Below are 17,322 nucleotides of genomic sequence, written 5' to 3' on the forward strand. Positions count from 1 at the left end.
ATGTCCTGCTTAGACCTTGAAAAGATTCATTATTCACTTCTTAATTCGGACATAAAATTCCAAAAGGTTTTATTTATAAATACAGCTCTGTGGTGATGAAAGTTCTGATTAGCTTTTTTATATATCGTAAGGTTGGCTTGGAGTTGGGTAGTGGGAGGGTGGGCTGGTAACTAACTTTATACGATTTTACTATGGGTGCTTTTTCTTGCTATGAACTGTACATTTGACATGTTTGTTTTGCACTGTATAAACCTCTTTACTGTTTTGTTGCATTGTAGATGCATTAAATTTTAAAAAATTTGAAATTACTAATGGTTTGTATTACAATGGTTTTCTGCATTAATAACTCGTAAAGTGTGGTCTGGTCCCAATAATAGACCAGCATAATCTGCATAAAGTATAGGCAAACAATTGTACTTTTCTTGTCTATATTGAGCACATTGTTTAGTCATTCATTTTCCAGGCTGGAAAAAGTATGTGTACCCTTGTAGTTAAGGACTAGTAGAACCTTTAATCAAATGTTTCCTACAACTGCTGATCAGACTTGCATAACAGCGAGAAACAATCTTAGACCATTTCTCCATACAAAACTGTTTCAGTTCATCAATATTTCTAGGATACCTTGCATGAACAGCCCTCTTAAGGTCATATAACAGCATCTCAATTGGATTAAGGTCTGGACCTAGCAGTGTCTCCTCTGTGGTGTACTTCCACGAACACCAGGCTTGTTCAGTGTTTTTCTTACAGTGGACATATGTACAGAGACTTCTGCAAAGTTCAAGAGATTTCTGCAGCTCTTTTGCTGTTACCCTTGGGTTCTGTTTCACCTGCTTCAGCACTGCACGTTGTGCTCTTGGTGTGACCTTCGCAGGATGCCTACTCCTAGGGAGAGTAGCAGCAGTACTGAATTTCCTCCATTTGTAGACAATTCCTCTTACTCTGGACTGCTGAACACTCAGGTCTTTAGAAACACTTTTGTAGCTGTTTCCAGTGTTACATACCCCGTAACTGGGTCACTTACCAGCAAAGATAGAGAGGTCCGTTGAAGTCTGATGGTACTATTTTAACAGTATTTATTGATAAAAATACACAAAATAATATCAATGCAAACATACAGATAATATACGTCGTCAATACTAAATCTAAAAGCGCGGGTATAATAATAATCAATAAGAAATAGCTCTATCGTTGTCTAGGGGATAATGTATTGTCCGATGGAAATATAAAAGTCACTGTTAGTTCGTTCAAGCTGCAGCGTTTTGGTTTGAGAGAAAGACGGGTTAAAACTTGCCCAGTCCTTTTATGATGTCAATCCTTCGAGAGTCGTTGGGAGTTGGATTCCCCATTGTTAGCTAAAAGCCGTTCTTCCATGGTAAAGGGCACCGGTTCCGGGGCAAATGGAACCGAACGCACGTGGCCTCCCCACCGGCTTCCACTATTACGGGATCGCTAGCGTTTCTTCTGGTGTGTCTGAGGGGCTGTTCCCACAGACCCTCTTTTATCCTGACTCACAGGGTCTTAGATGTCAATCAGGTTGGGATGATGCAATCCCTCCCTCAACCAGCCCACTTTGCCTGAGGGCTTCCACTTAGCACAGTATTGTAATACACAAGTCCGTCTCCAAGAGACAATGGCCGTTTCCCGTAGCTTTTATATCGCCGGGGGGTGGGGGGGGGGGGGTCAAGACATTCCGCACGTGTCTCTCTCATTTCCTGGGTCTCCTGACCCAAATCAATAGAGATCCTGCGATTCTCAAAAGGGAGGGGGCTGCAGGCATAACACCCCCTTTCTTCAACGCGTTTTCACCAGCGGTGAAAACGAAGTAGTACAGAGTCTTACAGGATTGTAGAATCTAACCCAAAACAAAAGCTTTCCCTTTCACTACAGAGTAATACAGTTATACATTCAATTCAGCATCTAAACAGTTAACGATTACAGTGTCACTTCCTTTAATATCTTAACATCTTGTACCTTACTAAAGTCTTGTAGCATCAGACTTCAATTTAATAACCACCTATTTTTATTTCTTTCCTTCAGCAAACAAAAACTAAGGAGTTGTGATCTGAGCTTACGTGTATACTATAAAAGTTCATGCAAATACTAATCTTTCTGTTGCTTTCAAACTTAACAGGCAGGCTTCCATGGGGTTCTCTTTATTATTCACATGCTTTGTCAAAATCCCGTAAAACCGGCCTTTGCTATTTAAAAATGGCGTCCCCATTAACCCTTGCCTCTTTTCCGGTTAATCCCCACGTGGGGAGCTTGGTTACCCTGGCGAAATAGGCTTTCGCCTGCTTCTTTCATAGGATTTATTTTATCAACACTGTGTCCCAGACTTAGACCATCTTCTGAATTTCCACCCAATTCTTTAATTTTACACAAGTTGCTAGCTTTCCCTTCAGGCTATTAGTTTTCAGTTCGAACTCTTTGTTCAAGCAGCATTTCAAATTCTGCCTTTTCACACCACACTCGGGAATAACAATAGCATGGGGGGCCCCCGTCATCTTACAACTCAACCTGTAGATGATCCGCCGGCTTTAAATTTCCTTCATTCAATTTGGGAACTACATATTTCCCGTTTCCTTCAATAATAATATTCATCTCCCCACTTTTGATCTCTGTATTAACTTTTAACACACTTTCGAGCACAAACACCTGGGAACTCTCACTTCCCACTATTACCAAGGTTAACCCTTCCTTCACTGAACCAAGTCTATCTGACCCACAAGGACGGCCGTCCCTTTCAACTGAATCAAATACCTCAGACTTTTTCTGAGCTCCGTTACTAGGTTCAGTACCACGTTCATCCACATCTTGGACACACTCAAACGGGACATTTGCCTCTTTCAGGCTTTCAATACCCGTGCCCGGTCCAAATTCTAAATTCCCCTGATCCTCCCAGCTACTCTCTGGGCAACTCCCTTCCGGAGTAAACTCAACCCAGCAGACTTTTTTGAGGTAAAGGCACCCTTTTCATCTAGGGCTGCCCTCATCTCATTATCAGGAACACCTTTAGAATTTTCAACTTCTTCAAACAGTTCTGCCAAACCAGAGAGATCATCCATGTCCAACCCTGGACCTTTTAACAGCTCTTACCTGTTTCTCATCTTTATCTTCTGCCTCTAGAACTTTTCTCCTCGCTAAGGGTAGGTCTACCTCCGCTCCCTTACCCTTTTTCACTTTACTACTCTTCGTTTTACCACCCTCTAAACCCTCTTGGTACAGGGTCGGTGAAAGCGTCTTGACCAAATCGAAACTGGCTGGATTTAAACTGCTCCCTTTCTCAGCTGCCTTTCTCGACATGCTGCGAGTGATCGCGCATGCGGGAGAGATCTTGGAACCTAAGGGCGGGGCCACAACACTCACTGGCCGGCTTGTCAGCGTCATGGCTGACCAAACCTTCCCACTGGCTAAATCGTTACCAAGAAGGACGTCCGTGTCAGTTCTCGGGAATTCTGATCGCACCTCTATTTCAACTGGTCCAGAGACTAGCTCATAATTCATAATGACCCTATGTAAGGGCACCATTTCTGTCCCTTTGCTTATTCCTTTCACAGCTACCATTCCCGTCTTGCGACCAAAATCTAGTACCTTACTGCTGATCAACGATAGCTCAGCACCCCGTATCTCTCCAGATCCGTACTGGAACTGGTGTGTCTCCCTCCCTCACAGACACGGTTCCGTTTGACATACAAGTCTCAGACCCTTCTCGTACTCTGTCTACCCGGGGCTCTCTTGTCGATTTACTGATTACCACGGCTCATCTGATAGGGACTGCTGCTTTCCCTTTTCCTGTCTCTTTCCTCGGAGCAAAGCACCTAGATGCAATATGCCCCCCCTTTCCACAATTAAAACAGGTCAAGCCCGGAAATCTCTGGCCGTCTGGCCTTACCCCTTCAACCTTACCACTAGCTCCCAGCGGGACCTCTGCCTCAGCCGGCGGGCTTTCTCAATCATTCCCACGGTCTCTCTGGGAACTTTTATTCGAGGAAAACCTTGTCTTGTGGGTTAGGGCATATTCATCTGCGAACCTAGCAAATTCTGAGATGGACTTATTCGGCTTCTCATTCAAATACATCCGGATATCCTCCGAAACACAACCTTTAAATTCCTCAATCAGAATTAAATCCGAGACACCAATAATCCTCCTCCACTATCTCTGCTGTGCACCAACGGTCCAAGAGCACACCCTTCTCATAGGCAAACTCGGTATATGTCTGATTCCACCCTTTCTTTAAAGTTCTGAACTTTTGTCTATATGCTCCAGGTACTAGCTCATAACACCGGAGAATGGCCATCTTTACTTTGTCATAACTCTCCTCCTCTTCCTCCTCCATGGACAACGCCGTATATGCCTGCTGTGCCTTCCCTTTTAACACACTTTGTAACAGCGCCACCCACTGATCTCTGGGCCACTTCTGATTCACTGCCACCTTTTCAAAAAGCAAGAAATAACTATCAACATCCGTCTCCTCAAACGGAGGTACTAACCTCAACTCTTGACTAACATTAAACCGCTCCTCTCGGTCTGACCCTTGATCTCTTCGCCCTTGCCTTAACTTCTCCATCTCCAAGTCATGTTTCCTTTGTTTCTCTGCCTCCCCATACTCTCTCTCCTTCTTGGCTCTCTCTCTCTCTTTCTCTTTCTCAGCTGCTTCCAGGTGTTTTAACTGAATTTCGTGCTCTCTTTGTTTCTCAGCTCTTTCCTGCTCCCGTTTCACCTCTAACTCCTTTAGCTGGAGCGCATGCTCCCTCTCTCTCTTGGCTCTTTAATGCTCCCGTTTCACCTCTAACTCCTTTAGCTGGAGCGCATGCTCTCTCTCTGGGCTCTTTCATTCTCCTTCTCAGCTGCTTCCAGCTGCATTACTTTAATTGCACGTTCCAACCTCAATTTCTCCAACTCTAACTGAGCCGTCCCACTAGCTGGTACCTTTTCAGGAATATTTTCCAATACCTCATCGGTAAACACATTCTTCCCAATATAATACTGAGTTATTGCCCTTTGCACCTCCTGCTTTTTCATTGACAACCTCACCTCTGCGAGGTTTAACCCCTTCGCCAAATTTATCAAGTCTGATTTGTTGGCCGCCCCTAGCGCCTCCAGAGTCGGGTTTTCTATAAATTCACCCACGTCCATCTTTGCTGGTTTCCCGTCTGGCTACCCGCATAACCAGATCCAAGTTTTGGACCTACAAGCCTGATTCATTGGCCCTCCAATTTGGTATCAAATCCCAAGACGAGAATCCCAAGTTGTTACGTATCCCATAACTGGGTCACTTACCAGCAAAGATAGAGAGGTCCAATGAAGTCTGATGGTACTATTTTAACAGTATTTATTGATAAAAATACACAAAATAATGTCAATGCAAACATACAGATAATATACATCGTCAATACTAAATCTAAAAACACGGGTATAATAATAATCAATAAGAAATAGCTCTATCGTTGTCTAGGGGATAATGTATTGTCCGATGGAAATATAAAAGTCACTGTTAGTTCGTTCAAGCTGTAGCGTTTTGGTTTGAGAGAAAAACGGGTTAAAACTTGCCCAGTCCTTTTATGAAGTCAATCCTCCGAGAGTCGTTGGGAGTTGGATTCCCCATTGTTAGCTAAAAGCCGTTCTTCCGTGGTAAAGGGCACTGGTTCCGGGGCAAATGGAACCGAACGCACGTGGCCTCCCCACCAGCTTCCACTATTACGGGATCGCTAGCGTTTCTTCTGGTGTGTCTGAGGGGCTGTTCCCACAGACCCTCTTTTATCCTGACTCACAGGGTCTCAGATGTCAATCAGGTTGGGGTGATGCAATCCCTCCCTCAACCAGCCCACTTTGCCTGAGGGCTTCCACATAGCACAGTATTGTAATACACAAGTCCGTCTCCAAGAGACAATGGCCGTTTCCCGTAGCTTTTATATCGCCGGGGGGGTGGGGGGGTCAAGACATTCCACACGTCTCTCTTTCATTTCCTGGGTCTCCTGACCCAAATCAATAGCGACTCTGCAATTCTCAAAAGGGAGGGGGCTGCAGGCGTAACACCAGCTTCATACATCTCTACAATTCTTCTAAGTTCCTCTGAGAGATGTTTTGATCGAGGCATGCTGCACATAAACAGATCTTTCTTAAGAAGAGCAGACTCTGTCAGTAACCTGGCTTTGTGTGCCTTTTTTTATAGGGCAGGTCACCTCTGCAACCCACACCTGCAATCTCATCTCATTGATTGGAACACCCGACTCCAAATAGCTTTTGTAGGAGACATTATCCCAGAGGTTCCCATACTTTTTAGAACCTAGACTGTGATTATTTAAATGGTGTACTCAGAATTGATGAGAAGACCTACTGTAGTTTCTGTGTGTTAGTAGTTTAGGCAGATTGTGTGACTGAAATGAAGATTAGACTACATTTTATGAGTAATTAATGCAGAAAACCAGGTAACTGCAAAGGGTTCTCAAACTTTTTCTTGCAACGGCAAGTGAATAAGAAAGTATGTCTTTTACTATTCCTCAGAAACGTAAATCTTTTACTTTGAGAATGACTTGTTCTTGTGCAAGCTCACTCTGCATAATGTCTTTATATTCTTGCAACCTATCAATAAGATTATTTTGATTTGCCAACATTTTGAAACTGTTCATCAACTTTCCATAAAGTACTAAGTTGGTATTAATCTGAAAAGCTCTTAGAAGTCAATGATGAAATGCACGGGAAATCAGTTTGACATCTGATCATGTTGACCGCATCCACCTCTGCTGCACTATTGCCAGCTGCCAAAGCTCCTTTAATGGCTGTCTCAAAATAATGATCTTTATTGATTAGAAGGACATTGGAAGCAGGCAGGAAGATATGTTATCATATGTACCATGTACCGCCTGAATTAGAATTTGGTGTCTTTCCTCTCAGTTCTAAGTCAAGCCTTGTTAGTTCAGAAACTACAGGTTTCATCTAAATTCTACGTAACAGTTACAATGGTTTATTTTCCAATGTTTTTTCTTAAAGGTTTATTGGTAGTAGTCACTTCAGTAGTTATAGATCTGAAGGAACATTTTGCAGTAACTGGATATGGAAATATTATTTCTATTTTATAAAAGTTCAGTGAAATCCAGAAAAAGCAACAATCAAAAACATTTCTGAGAAAATAGTTCTCTTTCTGAGTATTCATAACAAAACATTGAACTATATTGTGTGTGTATATGCATGTGTGTGTGTGTGTGTGTGTGTGTATATATAATATATGTAACATTTCATGTACAATTTTCGGTCCCAACTACATTTTGATCTTTTACATTTTCTTTCATGTTTATTAAATGACTTAGGCCTATAGCAGTGTTTTAGCATTTGACAGAAAAGCAAAGAGGAGAAACTTGTTTGAAAAGACTTGCCTGAATTTACAAGCAATCGTGTTAATTTTCAGAAAGTAGTAGGGCCGAAAGTGTTGAACAGATTATTTTCCCACATTGTATAAATTAGGTTTAATGCTATATATTTTTTTTTCTTTTGCAGGCTCCAGTGCAGTTCTTGTAACCCCAACTCATATAAAAGCTGAAGGTGTACTGACGTGTAGAGTTACCCAACCCAGTGTTGTTATCACACCAGCTGCCATTGCCACCGTAAGTTGCCTATGGGATTTTATTTCTTCTGAATTGGATGGCTTAAAACAAGTTTAAGATGGTCCTATTTTAATTCTATAAATAATATTAAAAAACTAATCGAAAATAATTTACTTAGATAAATAATGGAACAAATTGCTCAGCAGAGAGAATTAATTTTGTCAACTCAGTCTGATGTACAGTAAAGCTCCCTCAGCAGTCAAAGCAGTCAATCTCAGATCTGTGCAACTATGTCAAGTCACACGTCTGTGTTTTTGTTAGATCTTTCCTTGAGATTATTATCTGTGGTGCAATGGGTGAATTAATTTTTCAAAATATTTTGACCTTGCCTCTGGTTTCTTTGCTGATTAATCTTAAACCTGTATGCTGATGGTTGTTTAGTTTTACAGTTGGAAATAAGTTGTTATTTTGGCACATTCAGAGAAAGAGACTGCAATGGTAGTGGACAGTGTATCTGTTCCTTGCCTCTATTTATCCCATTGTAGCCATTCAATGGAGTACTTTCACTTGATCCCCACAACTCTCTTCTGCCAGACAGTCTACTTCTCTTGTCTCTCACCAAAGTCCTACTTTTCTTGTGCATTTCACTCAATCTCTTCTAAGCATTTGGTGATGTCTTCCCATCTTTTTTAAATGTAGAATTGAATGCAAAACACCTGGGTGCTAAGCAACACTTTGTGATTTTTGACAACACTTTAAGAACATGCTGTTGCTTATAAAATGTTTGCTCCTTTTTAACACACGAACATACACATCTCTTTAGCCTTGGAACTGGATTTTGGCTATTGTTGGTGAGCTAAGTACGTCCTGCTTTTTGCCCTAACAACAATTCAGGGATAAATAATTTACATTTCTTGCTTTAAAAGATTGCTATGTTGAACATTTCATTTAGGACAATGAAATGCAACCTCCTCCATAACCGGTCCTTTATCTCTCAGTTAAAATGCACTCCCACACTCAGAACGTGGAGTCAGTAAACACAAAATCAGTTTTCCAGTAGCTGCTCTTAAAATCACCTATAGACTCACTTCCTTCTCTTTAAAATTTGAATTTAACACCACTGTTAGGGCCTATTGCAACAGGAAATGGATGGTCTGATTTCCCATTTGGCAGGTTTTCACTGGAGATGAAAGCAAATAGTTCAAAACATGGGTAATATATTTTCATGTGCAGTTTGAATTGAAATAATAGATGCAAATGGTATTTTGTAGCCTAGCTTGTAGGGATCTGTTCCTAACTTTCCTTGAAAGTTGTGCTGGTTGGTTTATATTGCTGTTTAATCCTCAAGAGCCATTTAGCCTATTATGTAATGATTAAAGATTCAGATGATGGAATTGATGGCTTTGTGGCCAAGTGTGTGGATGATATGAAGATACGTGGAGGGGCAGGTAGTTTTGAGGCCACAGAAGGACTCGACAGATTTGGAGAACGGACAAAGAAGTGGAAGATGGAATATATAATGTATGGTTGTATGATAAAAGAAATAAAAGCAAACACTATTTTCTAAAAGGAGAGAATATTCAAAAATCTTGCAGAGTAGGCTTGATGGCCCAAATAGCCTGTTTCTGCTTCTATCTCTTACGGCCTTACATGCTTCTTAGGGAAAATGAAAAATTAAATATTCACAATTCATCCAGGAATTGGCAACCTACAGGTTCTCTCCCTCCTTCGCAAGGGGGAGAGAGGTATTGTAGCGGTGTGCTACACGCAGTGCTAAAATTACGACACGGAGTCGGTAACTGCAGTCGAAGGAAAAAACTTTATTCGAAATCTTCAGCCTCACTTTTAAGCCTCCCTCAACCTGCCCCCATGGCGCAGAGGCTCCAAAGCTCTGTGCTCGCAAACCCCCGTAGGCTATCTAATTGTGAGTCGGTTCGGATGTGCCAGGAAATGGGTCGCCACATAACCCCCCTCCCCCCCCAGAACCGGCGATACACCCCCCAATGTCCACAGTCTGGGCCAGAACCTGCTTGGGAGGTCGGCCTCTGCGCCGAGGTGCCGGAAACTCGGCCGGTTGCGCCAGGTCCACATGGGCCGGTTTGAGGCGGTCCACCGTGAAAACCTCCTCTTTCCCCCCAACGTCCAGCACGAACGTGGACCCGTTGTTCCGGAGCACCATAAACGGCCCCTCGTATGGCCGCTGCAGCGGTGGCCGATGCCCGCCCCTTCGTACAAACACAAACTTACAGTTCTGTAGGTCTTTGGGTACGTAGGTCGGGTGCCGCCCGTGCTGTGAAGTGGGTATGGGGGCCAGGTTACCGAGCTTCTCACGTAGTCTGCCCAGGACTGCTGCGGGATCTTCCTCTTGCCCTCTTGGGGCTGGTAGGAACTCCCCGGGGACGACCAGGGGCGCGCCGTATACCAACTCGGCCGACGAGGCATGCAGGTTGTCCTTGGGCGCTGTGCGGATGCCGAGTAGGACCCAGGGAAGCTCGTCCGCCCAGTTGGCTCCTCGCAGGCGGGCCATGAGGGCCGACTTCAGGTGACGGTGGAAACGCTCCACTAGCCCGTTCGACTGTGGGTGGTAGGCAGTGGTGTGGTGCAGCTGAGTCCCCAAAAGGCTGGCCATAGCTGACCACAGGCTGGAGGTGAACTGGGCGCCTCTGTCGGAGGTAATGTGGGCTGGTACATCAAAGCGAGATATCCAGGTGGCGATCAGGGCTCGGGCGCAAGATTCGGAGGTGGTGTCGGTGAGCGGGACCGCCTCTGGCCATCTTGTGAACTGGTCCACGATAGTCAGGAGGTGCCGCGCTCCGCGCGACACTGGCAGGGGGCCCACGATATCCACATGAATGTGGTCAAAACGCCGGTGGGCAGGATGGAACTGCTGCGGTGGGGCTTTGGTGTGCCGCTGCACCTTGGCCGTCTGGCAGTACAAGCACGTTTTGGCCCATTCACTGACCTGTTTGCGGAGTCCGTGCCAAACGAACCTGCTGGAAACCATCCGGACAGTTGTCCGGATGGAGGGATGCGCCAAGTTATGAATGGAGTCGAAAACGCGGCGCTGCCAGGCTGTCGTGATGACGGGGCAGGGCTGGCCGGTGGCGACGTCACAGAGTAGGGTCCTCTCACCCGGGCCTACGGGGAGGTCCTGGAGCTGCAAACCGGAGACTGCGGTTCTGTAACTCGGAATCTCCTCATCTGCCTGCTGCGCCTCTGCCAGTGCCTCAAAGTCTACCCCTTGGGAAAGGGCATGAACGGTAGGGCGAGAGAGCGCATCCGCCACGACATTGTCCTTACCCGAGACGTGCCGGACATCCGGCGGGACGACCAGGGGTTGGACGCTTTCGTAAACGCAAAGGTAAGCGGTTTGTGGTCCGTGAACGCGGTGAAGGGCCGACCTTCTAGGAAGTACCTGAAATGCTGGATTGCCAGGTAGAGCGCCAACAATTCCCGGTCGAAAGCACTGTATTTCAGCTCGGGTGGTCGTAGGTGTTTGCTGAAAAACGCCAGGGGTTGCCAGCGACCTGCGATGAGTTGCTCCAGCACCCCACCGACTGCCGTGTTTGATGCGTCCACTGTGAGGGCGGTAGGGGCGACCATTCTGGGATGTACTAGCATTGCGGCGTCCGCCAAAGCTTCCTTCGTTTGAACGAAAGCGGCGGCGGACTCCTCGTCCCAGGTAATGTCCTTGCTCGGACCCGACATCAGGGCGAACAGGGGGCGCATGATCCGGGCAGCTGAAGGGAGGAAGCGGCGGTAGAAATTGACCATACCTACGAATTCCTGAAGGCCTTTGATCGTGGTGATCTGGCGAACGTGGAATTGGGCTTCGGCTTGCTGGAACCATAGGTTCGGGCGCTGTGTCCAGAAACCCGGCAGTTTCAACGAAACCGCATGAACAGAGGCGGCGTCGGTCATTTCTGGTCCAAAAATCATTTGGACCGTCGGGGTCACCAATTGTAGCGGTGTGCTACACGCAGCGCTAAAATTACGACACGGAGTCGGTAACCGCAGTCGAAGGAAAAAACTTTATTCGAAAACTTCAGCCTCACTTTTAAGCCTCCCTCAACCTGCCCCCCCATGGCGCAGAGGCTCCAAAGCTCTGTGCTCGCAAACCCCCGTAGGCTATCTAATTGTGAGTCGGTTCGGATGTGCCAGGAAATGGGTCGCCACAGTATCACCATTTTCACAGCGAGCAGGAGACATAACAACACGCTAGTTTACAATGCTAAAAAATCTGTTTCATTGCTTTTTACAAGCTCTGCCTGAAGATTGCAAAGATGCAAGCAAAGGAGTTACCACTTAGCACCATCTTAACTCCAGTTATCTTGAATGGTCTTTTATCTTCATTTTGGTTTGGTCTGTTCAAAATCTGCCATACTGTTGGAACTTGCAGAGAGAGGGGGATTTATTCTTATTGAAAACAGGTGATCCTCCAATTTTCTACAACAAATTGGGTGAGCTGGTAAGGTAATATATTGCACCTGAGGAAAGTTAGCAATGTAATTAGAAAGAGGATGAATAGTGTTTCAGCCTTACAATTTTGGTTTATAATTTTTCTTTCTTTTTCAATATTTTTATTAATATCAACATATTAAGATAACAAAAATTGATACATAATTTGGGATTACAAAATTAAAAGTTAACATAGAAAGATATATAAACAATAGGTACAAAAAATTAAGTCTCCCAAAATCATGCATGATACATATATAATGTGTACAAGACAAGAAAACCAGGTATAACAATATGAAAAAAAAAATTATACCCCAAACAAAACTAAAAAGAAACTACTCTAACAAGCTCACCACTAACTTAAAAAAAAGAGAAAGAAAAGAAACATGGGATGTTTATAATATCTGAGAGAAGAAAAAAAATCATAAGTGTCATCAACTCCGATCCTCTCTACATGTATATAATCAGAAGCAGAAAGAAATAGGTTTGGAAAAAGGTCAAATTACATCATATGAAAATATTGAATAAATGGCCTCCAAGTCTTTTCAAATTTAATAAAAGGATCATATATGACACTTCTAATTTTTTCCAAATTTAAACATAACATAGTTTGAGAAAGCAAATGAAATGTGGTAGGGGGATTAATCTCATTCCAATTCAACAAAATAGATCTTCTAGCCATTAATGTAAGAAATGTAATCATCCGACAAGCTGAAGAAGATAAATGAATGGACTCTATAATCGGTAAACCAAAAGTTGCGGTGATAGGGTGGGGTTGTAACTCAATACTCAATACCGTAGAAATAATATCAAAGATATCTTACCAATATTTTTTCAAAGATGGACATGACCAAAACATATAAGTTAGTGAGGCTAACTCAGAATGACATCTGTCACATATAGGATTTATATGGGCATAAAAACGAGCTTATTTATCCTTGGACATATGAGCCCTGTGCACAACTTTAAACAGTATCAGCGAATGTTTGGAACATATAGAGGATGAATTAGCTAATTGAAGAATTGTTTCCCATTTCTCAATAGGAATAATAAACTTAAGTTCTCTTTCCCAATCATTCTTAATTTTATAAGAAACCTCTGAACATATTTTCATAATTATATTGTAAACATTTGCTATTGCACCTTTCTGAAAAGGATTTAATTCTAAAATTTTCTCCAAAATACCCATAGAATCCAGATTTGGAAGGGTAGGAAGTAGTGTTTAGGAAGTTCCTAATCTGCAAATATCTTTTTTAAAAAAAAAGGGATCTAGGCAAATTATGTTTATTAGATAATTGTTCAAAAGACATGAAACAATTATCCAAAAATATATCGGAAGATCATCGTATACCTTTAGATTTCCAAGCTAAATGGGCTTGGTCCATAATAGAGGGATGAAAAAAGAAATTAGATATAATAGGAATTGAAAACAAATTGATTTAACCCAAAGAATTTCCGAAAATGAAACCATATGCGTAGAGTGTATTTAACTATCGGATTGTCAATTTGTTTATGCAATTTAGAAAGAGCAAAGGGAAGAGAAGTCCCTAAAATAGAACCCAGTGAAAACCCTTGTGCAGGCAACACGAGTGAATCTGCAGATGCTGGAAATAAATAAAAACACAAAATGCTGGCAGAACTCAGCATCTTGTACCCTTGTACAGATTTGGTTTCCAAATTTACCCAATGAGGACTAAGCGCTAAATCCAAATACCATAACCAACATTTCAAATATCAGATATTAATTGCCCAATAATAAAATCTCAAATTCAGCAATGCCAATCCACCTTCCTTTTTAGTCTTATGTAAATATCTTTTACCTAACCTAGGATTTTTATTCTGCCATATACATGAAGACATTTTTGAATCAACATTATCAAAAAAGGATATGGTTTGTAATTTTTAGGAAATTGTTGACAGGTTTTGAAATCTTGTTATTTCACATGATGTTTTGTGGATGGCTCGAAAAAGCCCTACTTTGATATCATTTAAATATAGAAAATAAGACAATAAAATATGAAAATAGTTGTGGGGACCGAATAGTTTTTCAATGCTCTGCAGCTGCAAAGCACTAGTCCTAGAGGCACCTCACTAGTTGTCATACTCTAGAACTGCTGGTTGTAGTTCCCTCTTTTCTCACTGTCTCAATTTTAAATGGTAGGGTTACATTTGCCACTCTCCAAATTACAGGAGCTGTCCCATAGTCTTTAGAATTTCGGAAGATGACAACCAAAGAATAAGCTACTTTCTCTATTACTGGCTTTCAATCCCGTTAATTTCTTCACTGTGATTTTATTTAAACTCCTATTAATCTCTTTTAATTTCTCCTTTTCAATACAGTTTCGATTCCCTAAAATACTGGGAAATTAGTGGTGCCATCTTCCATGAAAGTTCTTACTAGGAAATATTTAAAATCTGTATTGAGAGTTACTGGTGTCTATATATATTTTTTTTAAAAGCTTGTGGTACTCCCCAAGGTATTTTAAAAAAATGTAATAGTTTTTTCCATTCTGCTCCAATCTGTACCAGAGAAAGGTAATTTTTCTGTTTCCTCAAATATGGTTAATTTGAAAAGAACCTGGTTTTATCACAATTTAACCACATAGGTGAAATTATTGCAGCTGCGGATGTATGTCAATCAAATGCTTTTGTGAAACATGTGGTTTCACATCTTTGAAAAGGGAAGATTTAGAATAATTTGGAGGGTAGATTTCCCAAAACATGATGAGGAGGTTAAAACTGTCATGTGTTCCCTGAAATCCAAATCTAAAATACCCTAAAGACTGACCCTTTGGTAATGTTTAGTAGGTGGGGGAATTTGCAACTTTCAGTTTCTACTGAAACCAAAAATAGACTTGAGAGAAAAAAAACTGCAGGTGCAGATTTAACACTTAGCTTAGAGGAAACATTTAGTCTTTTAGATATATTCCTAGCATTTGAGGACATTGACCCCCCTCGAGAATTGTCGCAAAAGACATAGAGGTTACAGTACCACATCTGTAGTAAGTTGGATAGCAGAAGAGTTTAAAGCAGGGGTTCCAAGACTTTTTTAATGCCATGGACCAATATCATTAGGCAAAGAGTTTGTGGACTGCAGGTTGGAACCCCTGGTTTAAAGGCTAAATAGTCCAGTAATGTTTCTTAGTGCTCTGATGCTTAATCTTGTCTTCTCAGCTGGGGTTCCATTCTGCACATGTCTCTGAACGAAAAATCTCATTCAAATTATCCAAAATAAATTATAATAAAAGTGAGATAACTATCCTGCTAGCATGAGTTGCTAGCTTGCATACCACAATGCTCTGATGGACATTACCTATTCGTAGAATAATAGCACTAAATTTCAATATATTGTGTTTATTTTAATGTGTATTTGAATGCCAGTCCCTATTGCCTCTATTTTTATTTACATCCCACATGCCATCTTGAATATTTTACTCTTTTTATGTAATCTTAATCAATTGAATTATACTGTTCAATTTATTACAGTCCTTCTCTTTAAGCAAAGAACAGACATTGCAGCTAAAGAAAATCTCAATAAACAAATGGCCCTGGTAAGTTTTAAGTGAGTGCAAGTTATAGAGCCAAGTAAGTTTTGATGGAGCACAAAGACCAGATAAGTTTAAAGAGAGCATGGGAACTAGAGCCCTGATCAGTGGACGCCCACAAATCAGGAGCCAAGTGTGTAGGAGTACAAGAAGTCAGCATTTGATAAACTAGATGCCAAATGGTCAGAATTTTCATGTAGGAAGATAACAGATTGGCCGGTGGTGTAGTGGCATCAGCTCCAGACTTTGAGGTGAGTAGTCCTGGGTTTGACTCTGACTGGCTCCTTGCACACTTTCCACCTATGCTGGATGGAACATCGAGCTAGCAACTCAGCCTCGTAAAAACCAGGCAACTGCTGAAAGAAACAGCAAGGTTACTGCACAAGGCATGGAGAGAATTAACATAGATAGCAGATTACTGAAGTTTTACGTACATCTATTTTGTGCATCAAAAATGTAGTATTAATGGAAAATAATCATTGATTCCAGGTGCATTATTAATAAGGTAGTGTTGCATAGTTATATGAATATTTATAAACAACCAATACAACAGGATTTTAATTGTTACGATGTCAGAAATCTGTAGAAAATATTGCTTTAACTTGGTCTATTTCAACATCTATTTTTAAGGCAATATTATTGAGTTTTATATATCAGCATCTTTTAATGCCTTGTCTTATAGGCCTCGGGTGTAACGGATTTCCATCACAGTATTTTAGTTGGCCCTGCACAACAGCCAGGAATGATGAACACATCCCGACAGACTCCACAGCATGGGAAGTCAGCCATGCCTCATCTGTTTGCTGCAAGTGTGGTCCCGAGTACAGTTCGATTGCAGCCCAAAACAGAACAAATTACAGCTCCGTCCTCCAACAGGCAGGCACCTTCCCCCACACCTACAAGTAAGCAATTACCTGATTTTGGTTTTGAATGTTGCATTTTTGCAGTGATGTAGTTTAAAGGGAAAGTAAGGGAAGCAGAGGGAATTTAAGAAATTCAATATTTGTCAATGCATTGAACATAGTTACACGTTTATTTGTGTACAGTTTTACATTTTCTGCAAAGTACATATATGTCACCATATACAACCCTGAGATTTATTTCTAATGGGCATACTCAACAAATCTACAACAGAATTAATGAAAGACCATCCAACTAGGCCATTCAGCCAGAGTGCAGAAGACAACAAACTCAGCAAATTCCAAAAGAAAAACAATAATATAAATAAAAAAGCAATAAGTATCAAGAACATGACATGAAGAGTTCTTGAAAGTGAGTCCAAAGTGGGAACGTATCAATAATGTTACAAGTGAAGTTCAGTGAAGTTATTCCCTTTGTACAAGAGTTCAGAAGTAGTAACTGTTCCTGATTCTCCTAATTCTCTGCACACATTTCTTTACATTCCTATATTCACATGCTTTCTTTACTAAAACATGATCATGAACACCCTTATGATGCATTGACCACATTAATTATCCAGAGTAATCATCCCCTCAAAGGTGATCAATAAGCTTCAAGACCTTAACCTCCTTGTGCAATTGGGTCCTTGATTTCCTCACTCGCAGACCCCAGTCAGTTTGAATTGGCAGCAATATCTCCTCCACAATTTCCTTTCAGCACAGATGTTCCACGAGGCTGTGTGCTTAGCTCCCTACACCTTTCACTAAGCCCAGCTCCGGTGCCATATTTAAGTTTGCTGATGACACTGCTGTTGTTGGCTGAACCAAAGGTGGTAGCAAGTCAGCATATAGGAGGGAAATTGAAAATCTGGCTGCGT

The 17,322-nt window shown here is 42.0% G+C and overlaps 1 protein-coding gene across 1 annotated transcript in view; it reads left to right on the forward strand.

The window, feature by feature from the left end:
* mlxip (MLX interacting protein) overlaps positions 1–17,322 on the forward strand; it is an 88,004-nt gene that overhangs the window by 55,009 nt on the left and 15,673 nt on the right. Inside the window, exons 10-11 of the mRNA XM_059988205.1 lie at positions 7,496–7,602; positions 16,228–16,447. Of these exons, the coding sequence (XP_059844188.1) occupies positions 7,496–7,602; positions 16,228–16,447 (327 nt within the window). The remainder of the gene's footprint in view (positions 1–7,495; positions 7,603–16,227; positions 16,448–17,322) is intronic.

The sequence above is a fragment of the Hypanus sabinus genome, chromosome 13, assembly GCF_030144855.1.
Source record: "Hypanus sabinus isolate sHypSab1 chromosome 13, sHypSab1.hap1, whole genome shotgun sequence".
Classification (NCBI taxonomy): Eukaryota; Metazoa; Chordata; class Chondrichthyes; order Myliobatiformes; family Dasyatidae; genus Hypanus; species Hypanus sabinus.